Source organism: Gigantopelta aegis, chromosome 9, assembly GCF_016097555.1.
Source record: "Gigantopelta aegis isolate Gae_Host chromosome 9, Gae_host_genome, whole genome shotgun sequence".
In the NCBI taxonomy this organism is placed as follows: domain Eukaryota; kingdom Metazoa; phylum Mollusca; class Gastropoda; order Neomphalida; family Peltospiridae; genus Gigantopelta; species Gigantopelta aegis.
Genome location: NC_054707.1, coordinates 42,404,718 through 42,427,444, shown reverse-complemented (window position 1 = coordinate 42,427,444; position 22,727 = coordinate 42,404,718). Strand labels below are relative to the sequence as shown.

General features: G+C 35.5%; 1 protein-coding gene across 1 annotated transcript; it reads left to right on the top strand.

The window, feature by feature from the left end:
* Positions 1 to 2: 2 nt before the first annotated feature.
* LOC121381205 (single-stranded DNA-binding protein, mitochondrial-like) lies at positions 3 to 16,583 on the top strand. Its single transcript, XM_041510400.1, has 6 exons — positions 3 to 106; positions 7,372 to 7,471; positions 8,517 to 8,636; positions 9,514 to 9,601; positions 11,296 to 11,384; positions 13,809 to 16,583. The coding sequence occupies exons 1-6, from the start codon at positions 80 to 82 to the stop codon at positions 13,862 to 13,864; spliced, it is 480 nt and encodes a 159-aa protein (XP_041366334.1). The 5' UTR covers positions 3 to 79; the 3' UTR covers positions 13,865 to 16,583.
* Positions 16,584 to 22,727: the final 6,144 nt, after the last annotated feature.

Below are 22,727 nucleotides of genomic sequence, written 5' to 3'. Positions count from 1 at the left end.
AATAAGGGGAGGGCAGTCTGTTTTGACTAAAACACGTGCGTTTGTTTTCACGTTCTCAAGAAGTGCTTTTGGAACAGAAATGTTTTCGATTTTTGCGCGGAGATGCGTACGTTTGTGTTACTTTATGCTATTTTATTCAAACAATAACACATTTTTTTTATGATACAGGCAAAGAACACGGAGTGTTACGCCATTTTTCAAGCTAGTTAAAGGCTAAATGTCTCCAATGTGAAAATTTAAAGTGACAGTTTGACTCATGACTGTCACTTAAGCTGTCAATGTAGCAGATAAAGTTTGTTTTGTTTAACGAGACCACACAAGAGCTCGTTGATTTATAAATTATTGGCTATTAGATGTCAAACATTCAGGCCTCTTGAGAATTAAAAATTTGCATATGCCATTTATGGGTTATGCTAAAACAAATTTGGTTAACCCATTTTGTTTTTGGTAACCCCTCTAGTTCATCAAGATTAACCTTGAATGTAAGTGTGCATACTTGCATACACGGTTAATCTTGATGAATTAGTAACCCGACATGACCATGTAAATGATGTTATAATTTCAATGCGTGAACAAAAATTGGGTTACACAAGCTATACTTACGTGAGCAATGCTCAAGCAATTTTCAGAGGCCTGAACATTTGATAATTCTGACATAACCTGGTACAGTTTTTCATTTGATGATTTGTAACAAGGAATCTTTTATATGCACTTTATATAGGGACCGCAGACACTTTTTAAATATGACAAGAATGATATTGATTGTTTGTTATACTGAAGAAATACCTTTAAAAGCATTTTTTAAAAAAATTCAAAAAAAAATTCAATTAGCCCTGACCCCCAAAATTAAAATTTTGTAATCAGGGTAGGTAACTCCGTTTTGCAAAAAAAATAAAACCCCAATAAGTTTGGCACACTCAGAATTTTAGGAATGTATTCATTATTTTCAAATAAAATACCTTCAATACCATTAATATAATCAGTATAATTGACTGATTGATCATTATAATACACATCCACCCCCGAAAAGGGTTCAACATAAGAAAATGGCCATTTTTGTTGCATAAGCATAAGCATACAACATGTGAAATGTAATAAAACTAATTTGTGCATTACAAATGAACATTACCATCATCGTCATGTGCTACATGTAGTAATCAGTAACTCCTCATTCGTTACCCGCATTATCACAGCATTCAATTGTACAGAGTAAAGAGCATCAATCGGCCATGGAAAAAGTGATATACAGGTCAATGGTCAATATGTAAGAGGACAAAATGTGTACCATTAATGTTGTATCTCTGTAAAAATGTCAACTTGTGTGTGTGTTATATGAGAGATAGAGAAATGAGACAGATAGACCGTGAGAGAGGAGGGAGAGAGGAAAAGGACAGAGCAAGAGAGAGAACAGATGTATGTTAGGTTTTGGGAAATTGAGTTTCTTTATAATTACAAAATTTGAAATAATTAGAGAATGCTTCATTGTTGGTTGTTTGACTTATTAGCTAGCCTGTCTTTGATTTTTAAAAAATAAGTTAGTGGCATTAAAAAACAAAATTACATCACCCATGCTGTGTTATTGAGACAATTATGTACACATTTAGTGCTGTCGCTGTCAAAGGTGTGCAAACAGTGGTTTAATTGGTGAAACAAAAAGTTGTAAAATACATGCAGTTAGGATTTAAAAAAGTTTTTTTTACACATTAAGTATATAGTCAAAGTTGACATTTTTACCTGGGTACCACTTTAATAGATTACAGCCAGTGCTTCACAACTGGTGTAACAAAGGCTGTGGTGTGTACTATCCTGTCTGTGGGATGGTGCATATAAAAGATCCCATGCTGCTAATCGAAAAGAGTAGCCCATGAAGTGGCAACAGCGGGTTTCCTCTCACAATATCTGTGTGGTTCTTAACCATATGTCTGACGCCATATAACCGTAAATAAAATGTGTCGAGTGCGTCGTTAAATAAAACATTTCCTTCCTTCCACTTTAATAGTTAATATTTTGACTTGACATTTTTTCCAGTGACATTTTGTCCTACATCCGTTAATTATAAAGATGTGGTTATAGGGATTAATTTTATGTGATTCCCTAACAACAGATGTGTCAGGGCCACAATAAATTTATTCATAATAACAAATCATTGAAAATGTAAACAAATATCCGCCATCTTGGATTGTAGTAAACACACAAACAGGAAGATGTTGTTAACGGGCGATCACAGTTATACAATAAATCAAAACATATAAATTTTGTCTTGTACTGCAAGAGTAATAAATTAAATATAATTACCTCACAAAAATAAATACTTGCAATAACAACAACAACACTATTTTTCAATAATTAAATGTGGTATCGCTACTTTTTCACTTTGCCACTGAATAAAACGTAAAGTGGCAAGTAACATGAGTTCTATATTTGTTATAAAGTTTTATCAATGTGTTTTATACCTATTACAAGTACTGGTATTCTTCCAATATTAAACAATAAATGTTTTATAGACGTTTTAAACTAACATGTGCTTTTCAAACCTTGCATTCAGCAATGGTGTAACAGATGTGAGTGGCGCTACCAGTCTTCCGGTGCAGTCTCTACTTTATAGTATCCCACACATAGGACAGTACATACCATGATCTTTGATATATACCAGTCATCAGGCACTGGTTGGGATTGAAAAAACAAACAAAATCTGAGAATGGGTCCATGATTGGATTCGATTGGGCTAAAACGGAACAACTACCAAAACGGAATCATTTTCATTGGCAAAAACCAAACTGATTTGGCTATAACGGCTTCACATTTTTTCCTTTACTATAACAGTTCAAAATCAACCCCACCCACTCCTAAAATTAAAAATAAAATAAAAATAAAGACTAGCAAGGTTTTCCCCTTAAACATGTGTTGTCTCTATTAAATACTTAATGATGTAAACAATGCATGATTTATTCTAACACATGGACTGTATTTCACAGATAACAAAACAAATGTTTGTTTCAGCGGCAGCTTGGTTATGATTGTCTGCATTAAATTTTGCCGATGTCTAGGTAGCTGCTATTATTTCTATCTCCTCTACATTAATATAGAGCTATTGTTTTATTGAAGATATCATTGTTCACAACTTCACAACCATTTTATGCAAGCATTAAACAGATTTTTGTTCCATTTCAGCCATATAGCTATAGATTTTGTTGCCGTTTCAGCCAACACTAGGTTCCTTTGTGTCCATAAATTTTGGTGCTGTTTCAGCCAAAACTTGGTTCCTTTGTGTCCATAGATTTTGGTGCTGTTTCAGCCAAAACTAGGTTCCTTTGTGTCCATAGATTTTGTTGCTGTTTCAGCCAACACTAGGTTCCTTTGTGTCCATAGATTTTGTTGCTGTTTCAGCCAACAATAAGTTCCTTTGTGTCCATAAATTTTGGTGCTGTTTCAGCCAACACTTGGTTCCTTTGTGTCCATTAATTTTGGTGCTGTTTCAGCCAACACTAGGTTCCTTTGTGTCCATAGATTTTGGTGCTGTTTCGGCCAACACTAGGTTCCTTTGTGTCCATAGATTTTGGTGCTGTTTCAGCCAACACTTGGTTCCTTTTTGTCATATTTGATTCCATTTTTGCTTGGACCATTTTGGCAGGGTTCCGTGTTGGCTATAACCAGTTCTATGACTGGAGGACCTCCGGTGAATATACCAACTGAACTACAGTGTAAACCTTTCTACCTAAAGCCAGCTCATCCTGGTTGTTACCGGTTTGACCCTAATGCCATTTTGCCAGTAGATATCAATATTTTTGTTACTATTTGCCTTGACATAAAAAAAGAAGAAAAAAAAAACCCCTCCCCCAAATAAACCTCCAACACTACCCACCACAAGACAAACAAACAACAAAACTGTACTAATCATAAAGTGTTTATGTTGCCGTTATCCTTTATTTGCACAATCCATTAAGTTTAACAAGCTAAATTAGTGTTAAAAACTGTCAGTTTTGAAAATTCAGATGACTAAAGGGTTATTAAGTACTGTGTCTAAAAGTAAAATCTACATTAACAGGGCTCATGCTAGGTCTAAATCATAGAGCGAAGTCACTTCTCTCTCAAACTTTAGAGAGGGCGAAGTTTTTATTAACAGGGAGACTTGAAGTTTTAATCCAAAAAAATAAAATACGCAAAAAGAAGTTATCTTAAAGGGACACACCCTAGTTACAGTTATTTGTTAACCATTATGGCGTTGTTTTTCGCTATTAAATCCCATTTTTCACAAATAAAATTGCACTTTACTTATATTTTATTATTTAGAATACACATTTCCATTCACCTGAAGTGCTTTTTGGTAATCCTGATGTTTGTAAAACCACGAAATGCATTTTTTGCATTTTTTCACAAGACGTGCTATCGAGAAAAAACCGTTAAGCAAGCGAGGTCCAATCTATTTTTAGAGGGAATCTTCCTGTGTAAACGTCACAGATGTTGGTATACCACGTGACCGTTATCATTTTGGTTCGGTTTGTTTTCTCGTACACGGTTCGCACAATCAACATCCGATTTGTTGTTGTTCATTTGTGAGATTTTTCTTCACAGTTCGTGAACATTTTCAGTAACAATAAAGTTCAGACAAGTAAGTGTCTCAATACAAAACGTTACAAACCCTTAAAACCAATAATTTTGCTAAGTCTTACGATATCTGGAGAGGGGATACAACCAGGACAGAACAGTTGGAACATGTCCAGGAGAGGTGAAAAGAACGCACCCCAAGTCTGTGAAATTTGTCGTGACGTAGGCATTGTTGTGCTTCGAGCGATATCTACCAGTGACATCAGAATACTAACTTTCAAAATTATTTCAAGCAATTGGGACATGGGGATTCCCATGGTATTTTTCGATATAAAACCTGCTTTTTCACTCCATTTGATAAAAACGTGATCTAAGTGTGTTACAGGTTTGTAGATTAACCAAATTATAATTTATTTTCGCTGGATGGAACTAGGGTGTGCGGCTTTAATACAGGTGCAACTTTTACAATCTGTATTTATCTGCATTTTTTTTTTTTTTTTTTTTTTTTTTTTTTTACCGTCTGTACTGCTAATTGATGGATATGTGCTCTATAGTTTAAAAAAAATTCACTTTTCCACATGTCGCCTTCTTTAAAAATAATGAAATGTAATTGAACAGCACTAATTTAACTGTTTAAAATTCATTCTCTCACAAGTTTGTCTTGTCATTTCGTGTAATAACTACTTCATGCAGAGCATTGTCCTAGTAGATTAATCTACCACGGTCAAGCTTAGATTATCCAGAGGCAATTGAATGCGTTCCATAATCACAGTTTCTTAATTGATATGTTGTGGAGTTGTTAGACTGAATGGGCACTAGTATCCGTGAAGGTGTGAAAATTCCTTATCTGCTGCATCTTGTCACTGCTATTTAACATTAAAAAACTGTTTATGGAATTTACAGTGGTCGCTTAACACTGGCATTTTAGCGACTTGGGGATCCAGTTTTGGTGTCTGCAGGGTGTGTAGGACAGGTTACCTTTTATTATGAGTGCATATATACATTAAAAGTCTACTAGAACAGGTTTGCTTGTATTATTTTATAATTTCGACATCTGTGTTGTATGTTGAATTTATTCATTATGACAAAGTCTATGTAAAACTAGTTAATTACTCCCCGCATTTTTTTTCACGTCGAGGTCTGCTGCTTCAATTTTTTTTTCAATGTATTTTCCGGTGGAGTATGACCCAAACTCTAAAAAAATGCATTCGCCATAGTCTAGATCCTGACCCTTGTACAATTTCCAGCACATTCGCCTGACAATATACTTCAACAGTCAGTAGCACGTTTAGGCCAACTATTAGTGCCAGACATGGGTGTTGTCTGAGCTAGACAGTCTACCGGTATCTGTGAACCTGTCGCATGATTTTGTGGCGCCAGTCTCTCTTCAAACTCTCAAACACTTCACACTTAATTATTATCTATGAATAGGTGTTCCTCGATGTCTTCACCATTCATCCGTGATGTGTACATTGCAAGTGATAACTAATTTAGAAAGGCGACACAAACTTCGCCTTACGGTGATTAGCACGGTGAAGTCAGGCTGGTTAGAGTGAAGTTTGGGCTCACTTCGCCCGGTCGCGTGAGCCCTGCATTAAATGTATGTAGATTTTTAAAGTTGATGCCAAAGACTTCTAATTTTATTATTTTAGAGATCAGTCATAACCCAACACCCAGGCCCTACAGGGCTTCAGGAATTTTTATAAAATCCAAAAGCCATGAGATCAGTGATTTAAAAAATTTACTAGCCATGGTTAAAATTTCACTAGCCCTAATTAACTTTAAGTTAATACAATTTTACTAAATAATAGTAATAATCAGATATCATGTGTCACCTAAAGAGGGAGCTATAGCTTAAAAACACTAATCTAAAATCCCTGCCTTATCTATAACACTGGGTATTATGTTTTTTTGTAGCATTTCTACTAGTCACTAACATGTTAGTTCAAAGTTACATGTATGAGTGAACTCAAACTAAACTAACCCTAACCCTAAAAGATCCATAGCATCACATTTAGGAAAATGTGTTTATTTAAGATATTATTAATTAATGTAAACTGTTAAAGTTTCACAATGTCACCACAGTGTTTGAAAAGTTTCTTAAAAAGCCACTAGACTGGCCTTGGTGGCGTAGTGGTTAGGCCATCGGTCTACAGGCTGGTAGGTACTGGATTCAGATCCCAGTCGAGGCATGGGATTTTTAATCCAGATACCGACTCCAAACTCTGAGTGAGTGCTCCCCAAGCTCAATGGGTAGGTGTAAACCACTTGCACCGACCAGTGATCCACAACTGGTTCAACAAAGGCCATGGTTTGTGCTATCCTGCCTGTGGGAAGTGCAAATAAAAGATCACTTGCTGTTAATCGGAAAGAGTAGCCCATCTAGTGGCGACAGCGGGTTTCCTCTCAAAATCTGTGTGGTCCTTAACCATATGTCTGACGCCATATAACCGTAAATAAAATGTGTTGAGTGCGTTGTTAAATAAAAAAAATTCTGTCTTTTAAAAAGCCACTAGCCCACCAAGCTTGCAACTAGCGAAACTTTCTGATCAAAATATATACATTGAAAGTTGTCTAGCTGTATAACATTTCTAGTATAACAGTAAAGTAAAACAAACATCATTGAATGATGTTGAACTAAAAAGAAAGGTTAATAAGAATTGAATGATTACCAGTAACTTACATGTAATTTAAATGGGAGTGTCCATGACCTGTTAGTTCCATTTCTAAGTGATAAAGTGATACATTGTTTTACGTTACGCATGTTCATGTATATTAATAATAAAATAGATTTCCAGTATATTTGAATATATTCATATCTTTTAGGCTGGCTGTAGTCTACGATCTAATGGGCGACGGTTTTTTGCTGATCTGTTGGAAGAATCTGAAGAACCACTGATGAATGGGTCCATGCGATTTGAGAAAAGTATACAGTTTGTTATATTCATCTGGTTATATTTGTTACTCATTTACAGCTATGTAAAATGCAGAGCTCCATCTTAGATTCTAGCATCGAAGTGTTAGTTGAGAAAAAAAATGTTTATTTAAAACTCCTCAGCACATGACATTTTAATTTATGGTTATCATAGCATAACAGCCTTCCTTATACAGCCAAATGTTATCAATACAAAATAATAAGACCATGGTTGCATTAGAAAATAATTTTGTTACTATGCTGTTATACCATATAAAACTGCAGCTCGTGAAAATATACCATTTTTCATGTTTACGAAACAGATGAGTCAACATTTTCCTGTAGATCTTTGTACATGTATGTATAATCTGATATATGTGCCTGAACTATTTGTGGATAGAGGCACAATAATAAAATTACTCAACTCAATGGAAACATTAATTAAAATGATTAAATGAATGAAATGAAGTTCTGGCTGTAGCGAACAGCAACCAAATGTCATGATTTTTAAGCAAGCCAGTGGTTGTAGAAGCAATCTATACACTGTGCAATTATATAAAAAAAAAAAAATTACCCCATATATTTTATCCCACATGGGTAATAAACATGTTAATGCATCTCTGTGTAATATTCAGAACTTTACAAGTTTTTCTTTTGTGTTATTTTCTTCACCGTACATTATCTGTCCAGGGTTGGCTATCCAGAAACGGGACCCGGGACAGACATGCTCAAAACCTTCGTGGTATATGAGCATGTCAAAATTACCCGCAACCCGCAACCATACATTCCAAGCCTATGTAATGAAAGATGCATCTCTGTGTAATGTTCAAAACAATGAAACTTGTTTTGATATTGTGTTATTTAAAATTCTTTATAATTCAGATATTTTTAACTCACATAGTTTAAATATGTATATGTATCTGTATGTACAATTACCTACACATAACATTATCAAATATATTTATATTTCTGTCTGTTTTAATTGTGGGTACATCAGATTCATTGCAGAACCATTATGTTGCCAACTATTAAAATTATGTTAAAAACTATGTTTTAGGTATTAATCAGGTAAATCTGCTTGGTCGTCTTGGACGAGATGCTGAACTGCGGGGAAGTGAAGATCATCCTGTAGTTGTCTTTTCATTGGCAACTAACACAGTTTACAGAAAAAAGGATGGTAAATAAATACATGTAAATAAGTAAAAGAGAGGAGAATAATATAATGGAAGGAAAGGGAAAAAATTCTTGATGAAATAGTTTATGAATTGAGGAAATTGACATGATTTCACATAAAAACAGAGGCTTCATTTTAACTTTCAAATGATAAAATGTATTTAGTGTTCTTTATGCCTAGTTTAAAATAACAGTTTGGGAATATTGACATTCGTATTGGAAGTTACCACTTTAAAATGAGACAAAATCCCCCACATTCTTTTATTTTTCACTCAAGACTACCTGAGTGCATCAAAATGGGTGATAAATCATGCTAAAAAAAGTATGAAAAAAAAAAGTAAAAAAAAGAAAAGAATTTGGATTGAAATAAAATGTGTGGGAAATTACTCTTCATTATAACTACAATGCTGTTTGTAATTTAAAATAACTTTTTAGTTTTTTTGGTGTTCAAATAGAAAGTGATGGACATTTGTATTTCTTTAGGCATGCACCTTTGCATTGCTATTTACAACATTTTATAAAGGAGCTGTATACCATTATTGACTTTATAAAATTTTTTTTTTTTATTGAAACTCAAGACATTTTCTTTATTGTTGCTAGGTGTGATGCGTGGTCAGTCTGAGATTGATCCCCATTAGGCTATTTCTCATTCCAGCCAGTACACCATGACTGGTATATCAAATGACATGGTATGTGCTGTCTGTGGGATGGTGCATATAAAAGATTCCTTGCTACTAATGGAAAAATGTAGCAGGTTTCCTCTCTCAAGACTACAGGGGTATATGTTAAAATTACCAAATGTTTGATAGCCAATGACTAATATATCAGTGTGTTCCAGTGGTGTCGTTAAACAAAACAAAGTTTACTTTTATTGTTGCTAGGTGAGACGGTATCCCGAGTGAACTGGCACCGAGTGAGTGTATTCAAGCCTGGTCTGAGAGAAAAACTAGCTGTTCACCTCAAGAAAGGGTAAGATGTCAGTTAATAGGATATGCATTGTATAATGTATTTTTAATCTTTTTCTTAACTTTTAAGGTGAATACATCACATCTGTACAGTATTAATGTGCATATTTCCCCATGTTTTCAAGATGCTTGCATTTATAGTTGGAATGGGAGGCAATCCAGTTGACAAGGATGACTGCAACAAACGGTAAAACAAATATGTTGCTTGTCACTGTAAAAAGGAAAGGAATATTTGTTTAAGGATACCACATTTTAAATTATGGTGACCTGGTACCTGGCTTCGTCATTTTGACCTTTGCTATAGAGATTGGGAGGAAAGCCAGTGCAGACACATAGGCTGCTTATATCAAACAGCAGCAGGGGTATTTTATTCCCACAGACAAGACATCACATACTGAAAACCTTTGATATACCAATTGTTAATGCACTAGTTGTAATGAGATAAAACCCAGTGGGTCCATGGATGGTGATTAATCCTTTGACCCATTGCATCCCTGCCTGTCATAAAAGAGTAGCCTATGTGGCAACAGCAGGTTTCCTCTAAAACAACGTCCAATAGCCGATGATAAGATAAAAAAATCAATGTGCTCTAGTGGCGTCGTTAAATAAAACAAACTTTTTACATTGCATCCCTGGTGAACACTAGCATTGAGTTAGGTCCCTTGTCCCCTGACTACTCTGTGACTTTAATTCAGTGTAATGGACCTCAATAGAATTTCAAAGCATTACATTATTATTGATGGGATCTATTTCGATGAACCCATTTTTTTTTGTCATTCAACCAGTGCCCACAAACTGGTATATCAAAGGTCATGGTATGTGCTGTCCTGTCTACTGGAAAGTGTCTATAAAAGATCCCTTGCTGCTAAAAGAAAAATGAAGATGCATGTCACAACGACTGACTGTTTGACATCTAACAGCCGATAATTAATTGAACAGAACTATCTGTACCTTTAACTTTAACTTACATATAATTGTTGAAGACTGGTTGAGAATTTTGGTAAATGTTGTTTTTTTATAAAAGCCAACATAAAGTAATTGCACATGTATAATGCATACATGCAGTTCTGCCTTTAGCCACAGTACTGCATATCATTACTAGTAAAAATTCAGGTGCAAATGAACCACGGCTGTTCCAGCATTTATCTTAATTAATCCATATATTACCAGTAAAAATTAGATTTTTGTAGTAAACAAATTTATAGTACTTAATATATCAAGAAAGGGGTTATAATTTATATTGAAATTAAAAGGGGGAAAAGTGTTATGGTTTTCTAAAATCTTGTAAATGTATTTATTCTATATAGATTTCATTTCAACTTATTTTCGTGCTTATATCCAATTAAGGTTCAAGCACGCTGTCCTGGGCTATCTGGGTTGTCTGTCCAGGACAGTGGGTTAGTTGTTAATTGTTAGTGGTTAGTGAGAGAGAAGAGGATGTAGTGGCCTTACACCCTACCCACTGAGTCCTTAAACTCGCTCTGGGTGGGAGCTTGTACTGGGCTGCGAACCCTGTACCTATCAGCCTTATCATTGATGGCTTAACCACGACGCCACCGAGGCCAATTTCTATATAGAGTTATATGTATATGTAACTTCATTGTTTTTTTATTATGCAAACCAATTATAAAATCTTGAATTTGGACATTAAAGTTATATAAGCATGCACCTTTAAGCTGCTATTTATTTTTGTTACAGTGACCGAGTATTCGTGACTGGTTCTTTGAGGTATGATGAATACAAAGATTCTAACGAAAACATGCAGCGAGCAACAACAATTCTTGCCAGTAAGCATCATGTATAAAACATGTTTGATGTGATAGTGACTACCATTAATATAGTTTAATATAGTTAATATAGTTGTCACCAGATAGTTATTAGCTACTTAAGAAGGTCTTGTAGCGTGTTTCTCTTTACATTTGTTTTTATTGTGCACCATAATTAATATATTTAAAAAAACATTTTAAAATATATTTATATTTAGGCATACCCTATCTAAATTTGCGTTACAAATTGTTAGTTGTTTGCTGTATATTAAATATTGTTTGGGAAAATAACGCACAAAATTATTTATTGTAAAGTCCTTTTTCCCTGTTTGTTTAAATATCAAAATTGCCCCAGTAATTGTTCTGTCCCAGGTTGGACTACTGGCATCCGGTGGCCGAACCTGGGATAGACATGCTCGAAAACCTTCGTGGTATAGAAGCATGTAAATATTTTATTGATTGATTGATTATTGTGCACCTGGGCCCTGTTCCACAAAGCAATCTTAGCCCTAAGATCACCTTAAGTCAGTGTTCGAGATTAACGGTATCCCGATATCCCGGGGATACCAGGATTTAAATTTGGATACCAGATTTCAAGAACACCAGGATACCATATAATGGGTTTTTTTTTTTTAAATTCTGCGTGTTTTTTTTCCGCTGAAACAATAAAAGTCGTCATTTACTGGTGAAGTTAAGTAACAATATGTTCGAGCTCGTACCCAGTCTAATGCTAAAGAACTGCTAAGTCTCTATTGTTTTTGTTGTATGTTTCCTCCCTTCAGATACAGCAAATCTTTTTGCCAATTCCGTTTGATTGCGAATTTCACGAATTCTGCGATTTCGACTGCATTATTTATGAATTTCATTTAAGTGGGATACTAAATTCTCAGGTGGAATACCAGATTTTGAAATGTTAGTATCCAACTAGGATACTGCCAAAAAGTTTTAATCTCAAACACTGTAAGGTGATCTTAGTGCTAAGATCGCTTCATGGAATGGGGCCCAGGACCTTTCTTCTATGATGACTTGTGGTGCATATTCCTGTGCACAATAAACAAATACTGTATATAGCAAATCCCCCTAAATTATATGAATAATATTTATGATCTTGTCACTGGATAGTCATTCATTTATTTAGTGAGTGGGATTTAGCTCATTAGGTTGAGCACTCGCCTGAGGTGCTTGTGTCGAATCACCTCAGTGGATCCATTCAGCTGATTGGGGTTTTTTTTTCTCATTCCAACCAGTGCACCTCAACTGATCAAAGACTGGTATATGCTATCCTGTCTATGGATGGTGCATATAAAAGATTCTCTCTTGCTACTAATGGAAAAATATAGCAGGTTTCCTCTCGAAGACTACACATATGTCAGATTACCAAATGTTTGACATCCAGTAGCCGATGATTAATAAATCAGTGTGTTCTAGTGGTGTCGTTAAACAAAACAAACCTTACTTTTGCTACTTAACCCTGTCTGTCATGATGTCTTGTGGTACATTTTTTTGTGCACAATAAACACCTGCATGATATGACAAAGCTTCTAAAAGTATATGAAAATAGTTTATAATATATACATCGGATAGGTCATGAGGTATTTAGGAAGGTCTAAGACTCTTGTAGTATGTTTCCATGGACATATTTATTAAGCTTCTGCAAAATAGACTACTTTAACCAATTAACTGCAGTGGATCAATTATATACACTTTGCCACCTGTTGTGGAACACTGATTGTTCAGGACAGGTGTTGGAGGTGTGACTACAAACTAGTGGTGTAACGGTATGGCGATACAGTATCGTATCGCAAAACGAGGTCTACGAAATGATACATCAATTTATGACAGTTTTATTCCAATACATACATGTTTTAAAGTCTGTTTTGCAAATTAAATATTGAGTTACGTGTGCCAATACTATAAATATCAGAACGACCAGAAACACATTGGTTTTGCTAAAAATAGTGAACAAAGGGTACATAAAAATTCATTTACCCCTCATGATGATGCTTCTACATCTTAATATTTTGTGAATGTATTTAAATTCATGTAATTAAATTCCTGTTACATTCATTACAATGTAATGTCATCCCATTGGTCCAGACGTAGCAACGGGAGTTTGTTAATTTTTTGATGAACGTAAAAATTATGTCGTTATGTAACGTTATATCTGATGACGTCATTTTGTATAATTCAAAATACAGTATAACTTTTTAGTGTTATTATTAGCCTGTAATTTAATTATAAGTATTGTCTGTTATTTCTTTTAGGTTCATCTGGGTATGAACACAAAAAATCATCAGCAAACATATGTGAGAATGACTTCGCTGATTCACACAGTTTGCAGATGATTTTTTTTTTCATGCCCTGATGAACGTAAAAGAAACAGTGCTATTACGGTATGATTTTTCTGTATAAATATTTTCCATCGTATGTTCTGTATTCTTTTAGATGATATTGTGAACTTGACAAAGAGGTATCTATCTGAAGAGGAACCCGACATCTAAACTAAATTCCAAAGATGCTGAACAAATCAAGAGACTATATTATTTGTGACTGTTGGACATTTACATATATAGATTTTATAGTGAAAGCCAGAGTATCGTGAGGTTCTAAATAGCTTAAGAAAGCAGAATACGACCTGAGTTTTGTTAATTAAAAAAACCCCACACAGTTTCTGACAACCACATGGATGTCAATGTTTTGTGGTATATCAGATTTTTGAAAATTGTCACATGCTGTCTTCTAATGATTGGTATCGGTTGGAATTTCATCATCGATCAACAGTTAAAATCGGTTTGCACCAAGCGATCAACTTTCGATTACACAATCGGTTAGAATTATGTGAACATAATTTAGGATTTGAATTATAAGGACCATGCTCGTATGCAGATTTCTGAAAATTGTCACATGCTGTCTTCTAGTGATTGGTATCGGTTGGAATTTCATCATCGATTATCGGTTATAATCGGTTTGCACCAACTGATCAACTTTCGATTACACAATCGGTTAGAATTATATGAACATAATTTAGGATTTGAATTATAAGGACCATGCTCGAATGTCAGATTTCTGAAAATTGTCACATGCTGTCTTCTAGTGATTGGTATCGGTTGGAATTTCATCATCGATCATTGGTTATAATCGGTTTGCACCAACCGATCAACTTTCGATTACACAATCGGTTAGAATTATATGAACATAATTTAGGATTTGAATTATAAGGACCATGCTCGTGTGTCAGATTTCTGAAAATTGTCACATACTGTCTTCTAGTGATTGGTATCGGTTGGAATTTCATCATTCGATATCGATTACAGTCGGTTTGCACCAACTGATCAACTTTTGATTACAAAATCATTTAAAATTATATAAACATAAGAAGGATTTGAATTATAAGGATCACGCTCTTGTTATTGTGTTTACTGGAATAAACACTACAAATGGCTAATTTTACCTTTAATAACTGCTTAATATATGTTTTCTTTATGTACACATGAAAACAAACCCCAACCCCAACATATTTACAGCAGTTCCATCATTTATACAGTACATTTTCCCACACAATTATGGATTTTATAGTCGATGATCATATCTGTAGAGCTAAATTGATAAATCTTTCATTATAATTGCATGGCTTCTAGAATTTTGTTTTAAATTTACTAGCCACGATTAAAAATTGACTAACCCTACTTTACTTTTAAGTTAAAACAATTTTACTAAATAATAGTACATGTAATAATCAGATGTGTCAACTAAAAAGGGAGATATAAACACTAACATTGGGGGTTTGGGTGGGGTCAAGATAATTATATTTACAAAATAGACTTAACTGCAACATTTGACACGAAAAATTCACTTGCCGTCGGGCATGGCAATGGTAGTTATTTACTAGCCCACCATTGAATATCACTAGCCATGGGAGTTAGGCTACCATAATCTAGAAGGCCAGATAATTGATCAGTGGAACACCACTACTGCCTACTAAAGAACAGATCTGTCAGGCCTCTGAAAATCGCATCCACAATTGTTTCATTTGCATGTTGCACATGCAAGTCTAATTTTGCATAACCATTTTGTTCATTACATTACATTTAAGACATGATTAACAGTCATAGACAGGTTATGCAAAATGAAATGGGTTACCTGAATTGTTTTATGTAACCTGTAAATGATGTACACAGATTGTCAATTCTGAGAGGCCTGCATGTTCCATCAAATTGAGGGAATTATGTATTTTAGAAGTAATGATTAGTAATTGTTACGATAATTAGCATGTGTGTAGTATTAACACAACTCTGGACCTATACTGTAGTTGTAAACAGAGAGGATCACAGAACACACAGATTGTTATAGGTTGTCTGTACGTATGTGTGTGTGTGTGTGTGTGAACTACCTATACAGTGTGTTCCAAAAGTCAGGATCTTTTGTCAAAACAGACACTATAGTCATACAGTTTCCTGAACCTACACCTGCCACCAAACTTGACTATTTGTGCTCCCTTGCACATGCCAGCATGGGTGACCGTCTCTCCCACCCACCCACCCAATCTCTTTCCTGTCCTGGTCGGAGGAACGGACAAAAGTCTACACATGCGCCCATGACAGGTGTGTGCTACATCTGTTTGTTCTGAATGTGCACATTAAAACGTATGACCTGACCTGATCTGGCCGTCCCCTCAGTGTCTGGCATCGTCTGCTGTTTATGAATTAAATAGAAAAAATGGGAGTTTCTTTAAGAAGATGTTTACCAATTAAAGAATGAAAATGTCGATCCATTTTTTTATGGCAACAAACTGGCACTGGTAACATAATCAACACATGCCTCATCTAGTAGAGTTCGGTGGGTGGGTGGGTGGGAGGATCATGTATAAATTAGAATAAAAACTAAATAAAGCCTGAACAATGAGAATTCAATAATTCAATCCTTTCTTTTTATATTAGACACTCGGAGACGTTTTTTGTAATCTACCCATGGGTTGAGATTATACATACTGTAAGTGTATTATAAATGTGCATGCATATTCCCTTCTCTTTTTTTAGAAGACAGTTGTCTTCAGTGTTAGTCTCAGCTGAGCTGTTGTTACTTTAAAGTTCAGGCGTGATCTGAACTATTGGATGGTGCTTGTATGGTCACTGTATACATACATTCTAAAGGAGGAGTTTTGTATTCCGTTTTATATTTTACATGTGAATCTAGTGATAATAAAGATACTTATATAAGAAATATATGTTTCTAATAACTAGTGGGTACCATGTTTTTGGATATGTTTGTTTTGTTTTAGTGGTTTCTAGTGGTTTCTATGATTTTTGTTTTCAGACAAGGCATGATGTTACATTGTTTTTGCTATACTGTTTGGAATGACTCACACTCACGATCTCTTTTATATTCGGGTGGGATGTAGCCTTGTGGTAAAGGGTTCACTTGATGCACGGTCGGTCTAGGATCGATCCCCATCGGTGGTCCTATTGGGCTATTTCTCGTTCCAGCCAGTGCACCACGACTGGTATATCAAATGCCATGGTACGTGCTATCCTGTCTGTTGGATGATGCATGTAAAAGATCCCTTGCTACTAATGGATAAATCTGGCAGGTTTCCTCTCTAACACTGTCAGAATTAGCCCATTGTTGACATTCAATAGCCGAAGATTAAGAAATCAATGTACAAAACAAACATTAACTATCCCATTTTTTACAAAATGCCACAAAGATGTAACAGAGACAAAGACGAAGTGGCAGCATTTCTCTTTCAGTATGGGACTGCTTGGCAGAACCATGCTATCTCTTGCTAGTTGAGCCATCTCTGTATCACCCAATAGCAGGGTACACATAACCTGCAGTACCTGACAGGAAATCATCCCCTATCTGAGAGACACACCCATGATCGCACCTGTAAAGTGGGACCGGCGTCATGGCAGGCCATCGGTCTACAGGCTGGTAGGTACTGGGTACAGATCCCAGTCGAGGCATGGGATTTTTAATCCAGATACGGACTCCAAACCCTGAGTGAGTGCTCCGCAAGGCTCAGTGGGTAGGTGTAAACCACTTGCACCGACCAGTGATCCATAACTGGTTCATCAAAGGCCATGGTTTGTGCTATCCTGCCTGTGGGAAGCGCAAATAAAAGATCCCTTGCTGCTAATCGGAAGAGTAGCCCATGTAGTGGTGACAGTGGGTTTCCTCTTAGAATCTGTGTGGTCCTTAACCATATGTCTGACACCATATAACCGTAAATAAAATGTGTTGAGTGCGTCGTTAAATAAAACATTTTTTTCTGTGAAGTGGGTGAAACTGTGTATGTGGTCCTACAACTCCCTGGTGGTGCACTCACTCTGGGTTGGAGCTGGTAATGGAATGAAAACTCCCCTTTTGCCTCAGGTGGAATATGAAACCGGTACCTATGAGCCTCATGTCCGATTGATTAACCACTAGGCCAGGTTTTTTTTTAGTCTTATGTGCTCAGTTGGTAGAGTACTTGCTTTAGGTGATTGGGTTGTAGGAATGAACCTCCTTTGTGGACCCATTGGGTTTTTTCCCCCCGTCCTATTCAGTGCCACATGACCGGTGTATCAAAGGCCATGGTATGTGTTGTCCTGTCTTTGAAATTGCAAATAAAAATTCCTGACAGATTTCCTCAAAATATCCATTAAAAATACCCCCCATCCACATCCTGTATGATAATTTCTGGAACAGCCCCTGGAAGGCCAGTGTGATAATACTGAGATTTGCTCAGGTGTCATATCCCTGCGTGGCTTCATGCAGTTGAATCTGTCATAGTGCCACAATATCAATTTTGTAACAAAATTTAAACATTTCTTTTTATTTGTACAATGTATGTTTGAAGATTCAGCTTTTAAATTGATAATTATATAATCTGACATCTGTCACTTGTTCAATAGCCAATTTAATGGATCAGCGGGGAAGTGTAAGACTTTTGGTCTTACAAATCATTCTTTCATTTTATTTCAACTTATTTTTTGCTTATATCCAATTAAGGTTCAAGCACACTGTCGTGGACACGCATATCAGCAATCTGGACTGTCTGTCCATAACAGTGGGTTAGTTGTTTGTGGTTAGTGAAAGATAAGTCGGTGTAGAGGTCTTAAACCTACCCACTGAGTCATTATAACTCACTCTAAATGGGAGCTGGTACCGCGCTGCGAACCCAGTACCTACCAGCCTTAAGTCAGGTGGCTTAACCGCTACACCCCTGAGGCTGGTGTCACTAATCGCTAACAACAAGCCGTTATCCCTTGTCCTTGACAGCCTAGCTGAGATGTGTGTCTTGGACAGTGGACATGAACCTTAATGGGATATAAACACCAAAATAAATTAAAAGTTACTGTGACTGCATCTAGTTTCAATATTAAACAAAGACACCTATAGCGTTGTATGCTTTAAGGGACATACCCTAGTTTTTAAACACTAACCCATATTTTAAAACATTTTAAACGTTTTTGGTAACTTAAATCATACTTTACTTAGATTTTATTATTTAGATTATCATTTTCCGTACATTCGAAGTGTTTTGGGTTATCCTGGTGTTTTTAATATCACAAAATGCATTTTTCATAGTTTTAAAAACGCTCGTGCGTCTGAGAAGTAACAGTTATGGAGTCGAGTTTTAGTCTATTGCAACTTTATTCAAATGTTTTACAGGTTTGTAGATCAACTAAACTTAGTGTTAATTTTCACGAGTTGAAACTAGGGTCTGTCCCTTTAACAGCAATGTAATCTGTACCACAACTATATATCACTACATTCTGTTCAATGTGGTTTATATAAAAATGTAAAGTTTGGTTTGTTTAACGACATCACTAGACCACATTGAATCATTAATTATTGTATGTCAAACGTTTGGTAATTTTGATATATATTCATCAGAGGAAACCCAATACATTTTTTTTTCTAATGCAGCAAGGGATCTTTTATATGTCATTTTGCACAAATAGGAAAACACATACCACCGCCTTTGATATACCAGTCGTGGTGCACTGGCTGGAAGGAGAAATAGCCCAATGAGTGGATTACAAAGTGCCTCCTCTACCCATTAACTTCAGTCTCAGGGACAACAGCGTCTGTTCATATGGGTTAAATTCCTGTATCAAAACATCAACTCTGGAGACCTACTGGACGTCATTATAACGTTTGTTAGTTTGTTTAACGACAATATTACTATGGCACATTAATTGTCGGGTATTGGATATCAAACATTTATGTTTTATTGTGTTGATAACCACCTAGTTACACGTTGGAGTTGAAAACAACAACAACCTACCATCCAATTTGTAACTTCTTTTATCCATTTAATTATATATCACATGGTATTCAAACTTTATAAATATATAATAGTGCCTTCATGCTAATGTATTTATTACTTTTTGTTTTAAAATATAAAAGTATTATGTTTTTCAACAAAGTATAACCTAATAATGTTATTAACTATTAGAAAAATATATATTAGAAAATCTACAGAGGACGAATGGCATGTCATAATTCTTTGCGGTAACTTCAAAAAAGAAAACTGTATGTCAAAGAACCTAAAAGAAGGAGGCAAAAAAGCACTACCAGAAGAACGTTCATTGGCAGATATAGAGAGGGTCCAAGGGGTCCTCTCGCCAATTTGTAATTCATCATCCACAATATAAAACGTCCGCATAAATACAACTCTGGACATCTTTATTTCCAACCTTCAGAGCAGCATGGTCCCGGACCTCTCTTCATATCTCGCTTCCTTTGCCAGGCTCATTTGGCAAATTAAAAACTTGCCCTTTACAAAAGTTTGTGAACCCCTCTGTACAAAATCCTAGACCCGCCTTTGATGGTAAATGTATTAGGTCTAGACCTACATACAGGAATATGCATCACAGATCCATATTTGGCCGAACACACTGCTATGGATTTGCTAATGGTAGGGCCTATGAAAACGACGGGGTTAAACTATTTTATGCATAATTTTACCGACAGTGGGAAACGTATTTCTTCATGGGTGCTTTACCTTTCACCTCAAATAGTAGCTTTTATTATATTAATCGGATATATACATAATGTATTTATTGATACGTTAGAGGTGTATATTTCAATCAAAATATCTTTTATTTTTCATAAATTCGTTTTGTTACCACTTTATGAACGCTTTTTAACTTCATTTTGTCAAACGCCATGTAGATTCAGACATGCAGCCCTATGTGACTACACATCATATTAAAGACACTGAACAATGAAAAGACACAGAGGTTTACCCTTAAACTACACATTTTCTTTTTTCTTTTTTAAAAACTGAAATTGTATTTATTCTCTCTTGTAAATCCAGTGTGTTTCTGGCCATGCTAATGTTTGTATTTGCTCTAAATAAACCAGCTTCGTAATGAGCTAAGTAGCGATATAGCAGCCATCTTGAAAATTAGCCGCCATATTAAAAACTCAAGTAGCTCATTAAAGGGACTTTTCTGAGTTTGCTGCAATTTTTAAGATGTTATCGACTAACAGAGACTTGTTAATGATTGTAATTACATATCAAATATATTTTTCTGCATAAAATATAAGTGGCTGTATATGAAACGTGTTTCTGATCGTTCTAATATTTGTACTAGGTTAAATTTAATTTTATTTCCTTTAATTTAATGTGCAGAACGACCCCATAAGATCACATGTGCCAACTTTCATGCTTGTATAATTATAATTTACAAGGTTCTCCCAGCTATGTACTCTACCAGTAGTGCCGTTAGTAGTTGACCCTGGGTTTTTTTTTTTTTTTTGTTTTTTGGTGGGGGGGGGGGGGGGGGGGGGGGGTGTGTGTGTGTGTGTGTGTGTGTGTGTGTGTACTGCATTGACCTCCATATATATTTGCTACAACCACCACCAGAAGACCGTTTACCGAAACGTTTTTGTTTACATATATGACAAAGAATACAAAAATAGAGGTCTACACGTGTATAATATCTTCTCCGGGTGCAGGCGCGTGTGTAGAGGAGAGTTTTTTTTTTTTTTTTGGGGGGGGGGGGGTCTACCCCCCTGCTCCTAGCGAATTCCTCCCAATGTATTTTTCCTGGGTTGCCTAACCAGACCTTCCTAAACATTTCGCTCATCACAGGCTAGATTACCCCCCCCCCCCTGCAAAATAAGGTGGCACTTCTATAGATACATTCTATTTTGCCAAAAAATATACATTTTGTAGGCACACATATGTATACTTATAAATAAAATGATATAATGTGCACATTATGGGGAATGGTAAAACAATGGATTAGAATCGATAAACGTCAATAATAAATCGGTAATACATGCATAATAATAATAATAATATACCATATAATAAAACACGCCATGTATCGATGTCCAAACTTTTGGGTCAGAGACGTGCAATTGATCTCCGACAACATAGCATGGGGGAAACACGATTTGACCTTTTCAGACCATTTTCGTGATTTCAATAAATTAACAATCACGCGTTTCTTTGTATCTGAAATGACTGCAGTGTATTTAGTACCGAAACGTATAGCACAGATAACTATCTTGCTTTGTACGCTTCAAGTCTCTGTTACGTGTTTAAGCCACGATAACAGATAAAATAATTTCACAGAATATGTATAAAATAACTGACTAATTTTCAGATATTATGTATAAATAACTTAAAGGGCCACACGCTAGTTGTTAAACACTAAGGCATATTTTGGACTATTACAGCCGTTTTTGATAACTGAAATCATACTTTACTTAGATTTTATGGTTTAGATATATATCACTTTCCGCACATTCGAAATGATTTTGGTCATCCTGGTGTTTTTAATATCACTAAATGCATTTATCATATTTTTAAAAACGCACGTGCGTCTGAGTAGTAACAGTTATGGAGTCGAGTTTTAGTCTATTTTTAGAAGGTATTTTACAATTTCAAAGTCACATACTCATGTTTCACTCAATTGTAACGTTATCCAAGTGTGTTACAGGTTTGTAGATTAACTAAACTTAGTGTTAATTTTCACGGGCTGAAACTAGGGTCTGTTCCCTTTAAATGTTCATGGATTATGCATAATTCCTGAGTGAGTCGGACATTACATATATTACGTGAAAATCCTAGGGATTATACATAATCCTTGATAACATAATATGTATTCCCTGTAATATATATATCGGGTAGGCCGAAGAAACGATAACCCTCCTGAATATAGAATTATTTGAAAAGTACGGGGACATTACTATATGGATATTTGCCACCTAAAGTAAAAATTTTAGGCTCCTAGGTCAAATATTGTTAAAATAACAACATATTCAAAATGTTTGGTAAAAAATGCTACGCCAAAAGCTAAGTGCCCCCCCCCCCCAAACCCCAAAAACAACAAACTAACAAACAAAAAACCTACACACACC

What these genes read in the sequence shown, in the direction of transcription:
- LOC121381205 (XM_041510400.1), top strand. Translation starts at nt 80, where the DNA reads ATGTTTTCGATTTTTGCGCGGAGATGC. An exon ending in AGTTTACAGAAAAAAGGATG is followed by an intron (nt 8,637 to 9,513) that starts GTAAATAAATAC and finishes TATTGTTGCTAG; the next exon opens with GTGAGACGGTATCCCGAGTG. An exon ending in AGCAACAACAATTCTTGCCA is followed by an intron (nt 11,385 to 13,808) that starts GTAAGCATCATG and finishes GTATTCTTTTAG; the next exon opens with ATGATATTGTGAACTTGACA.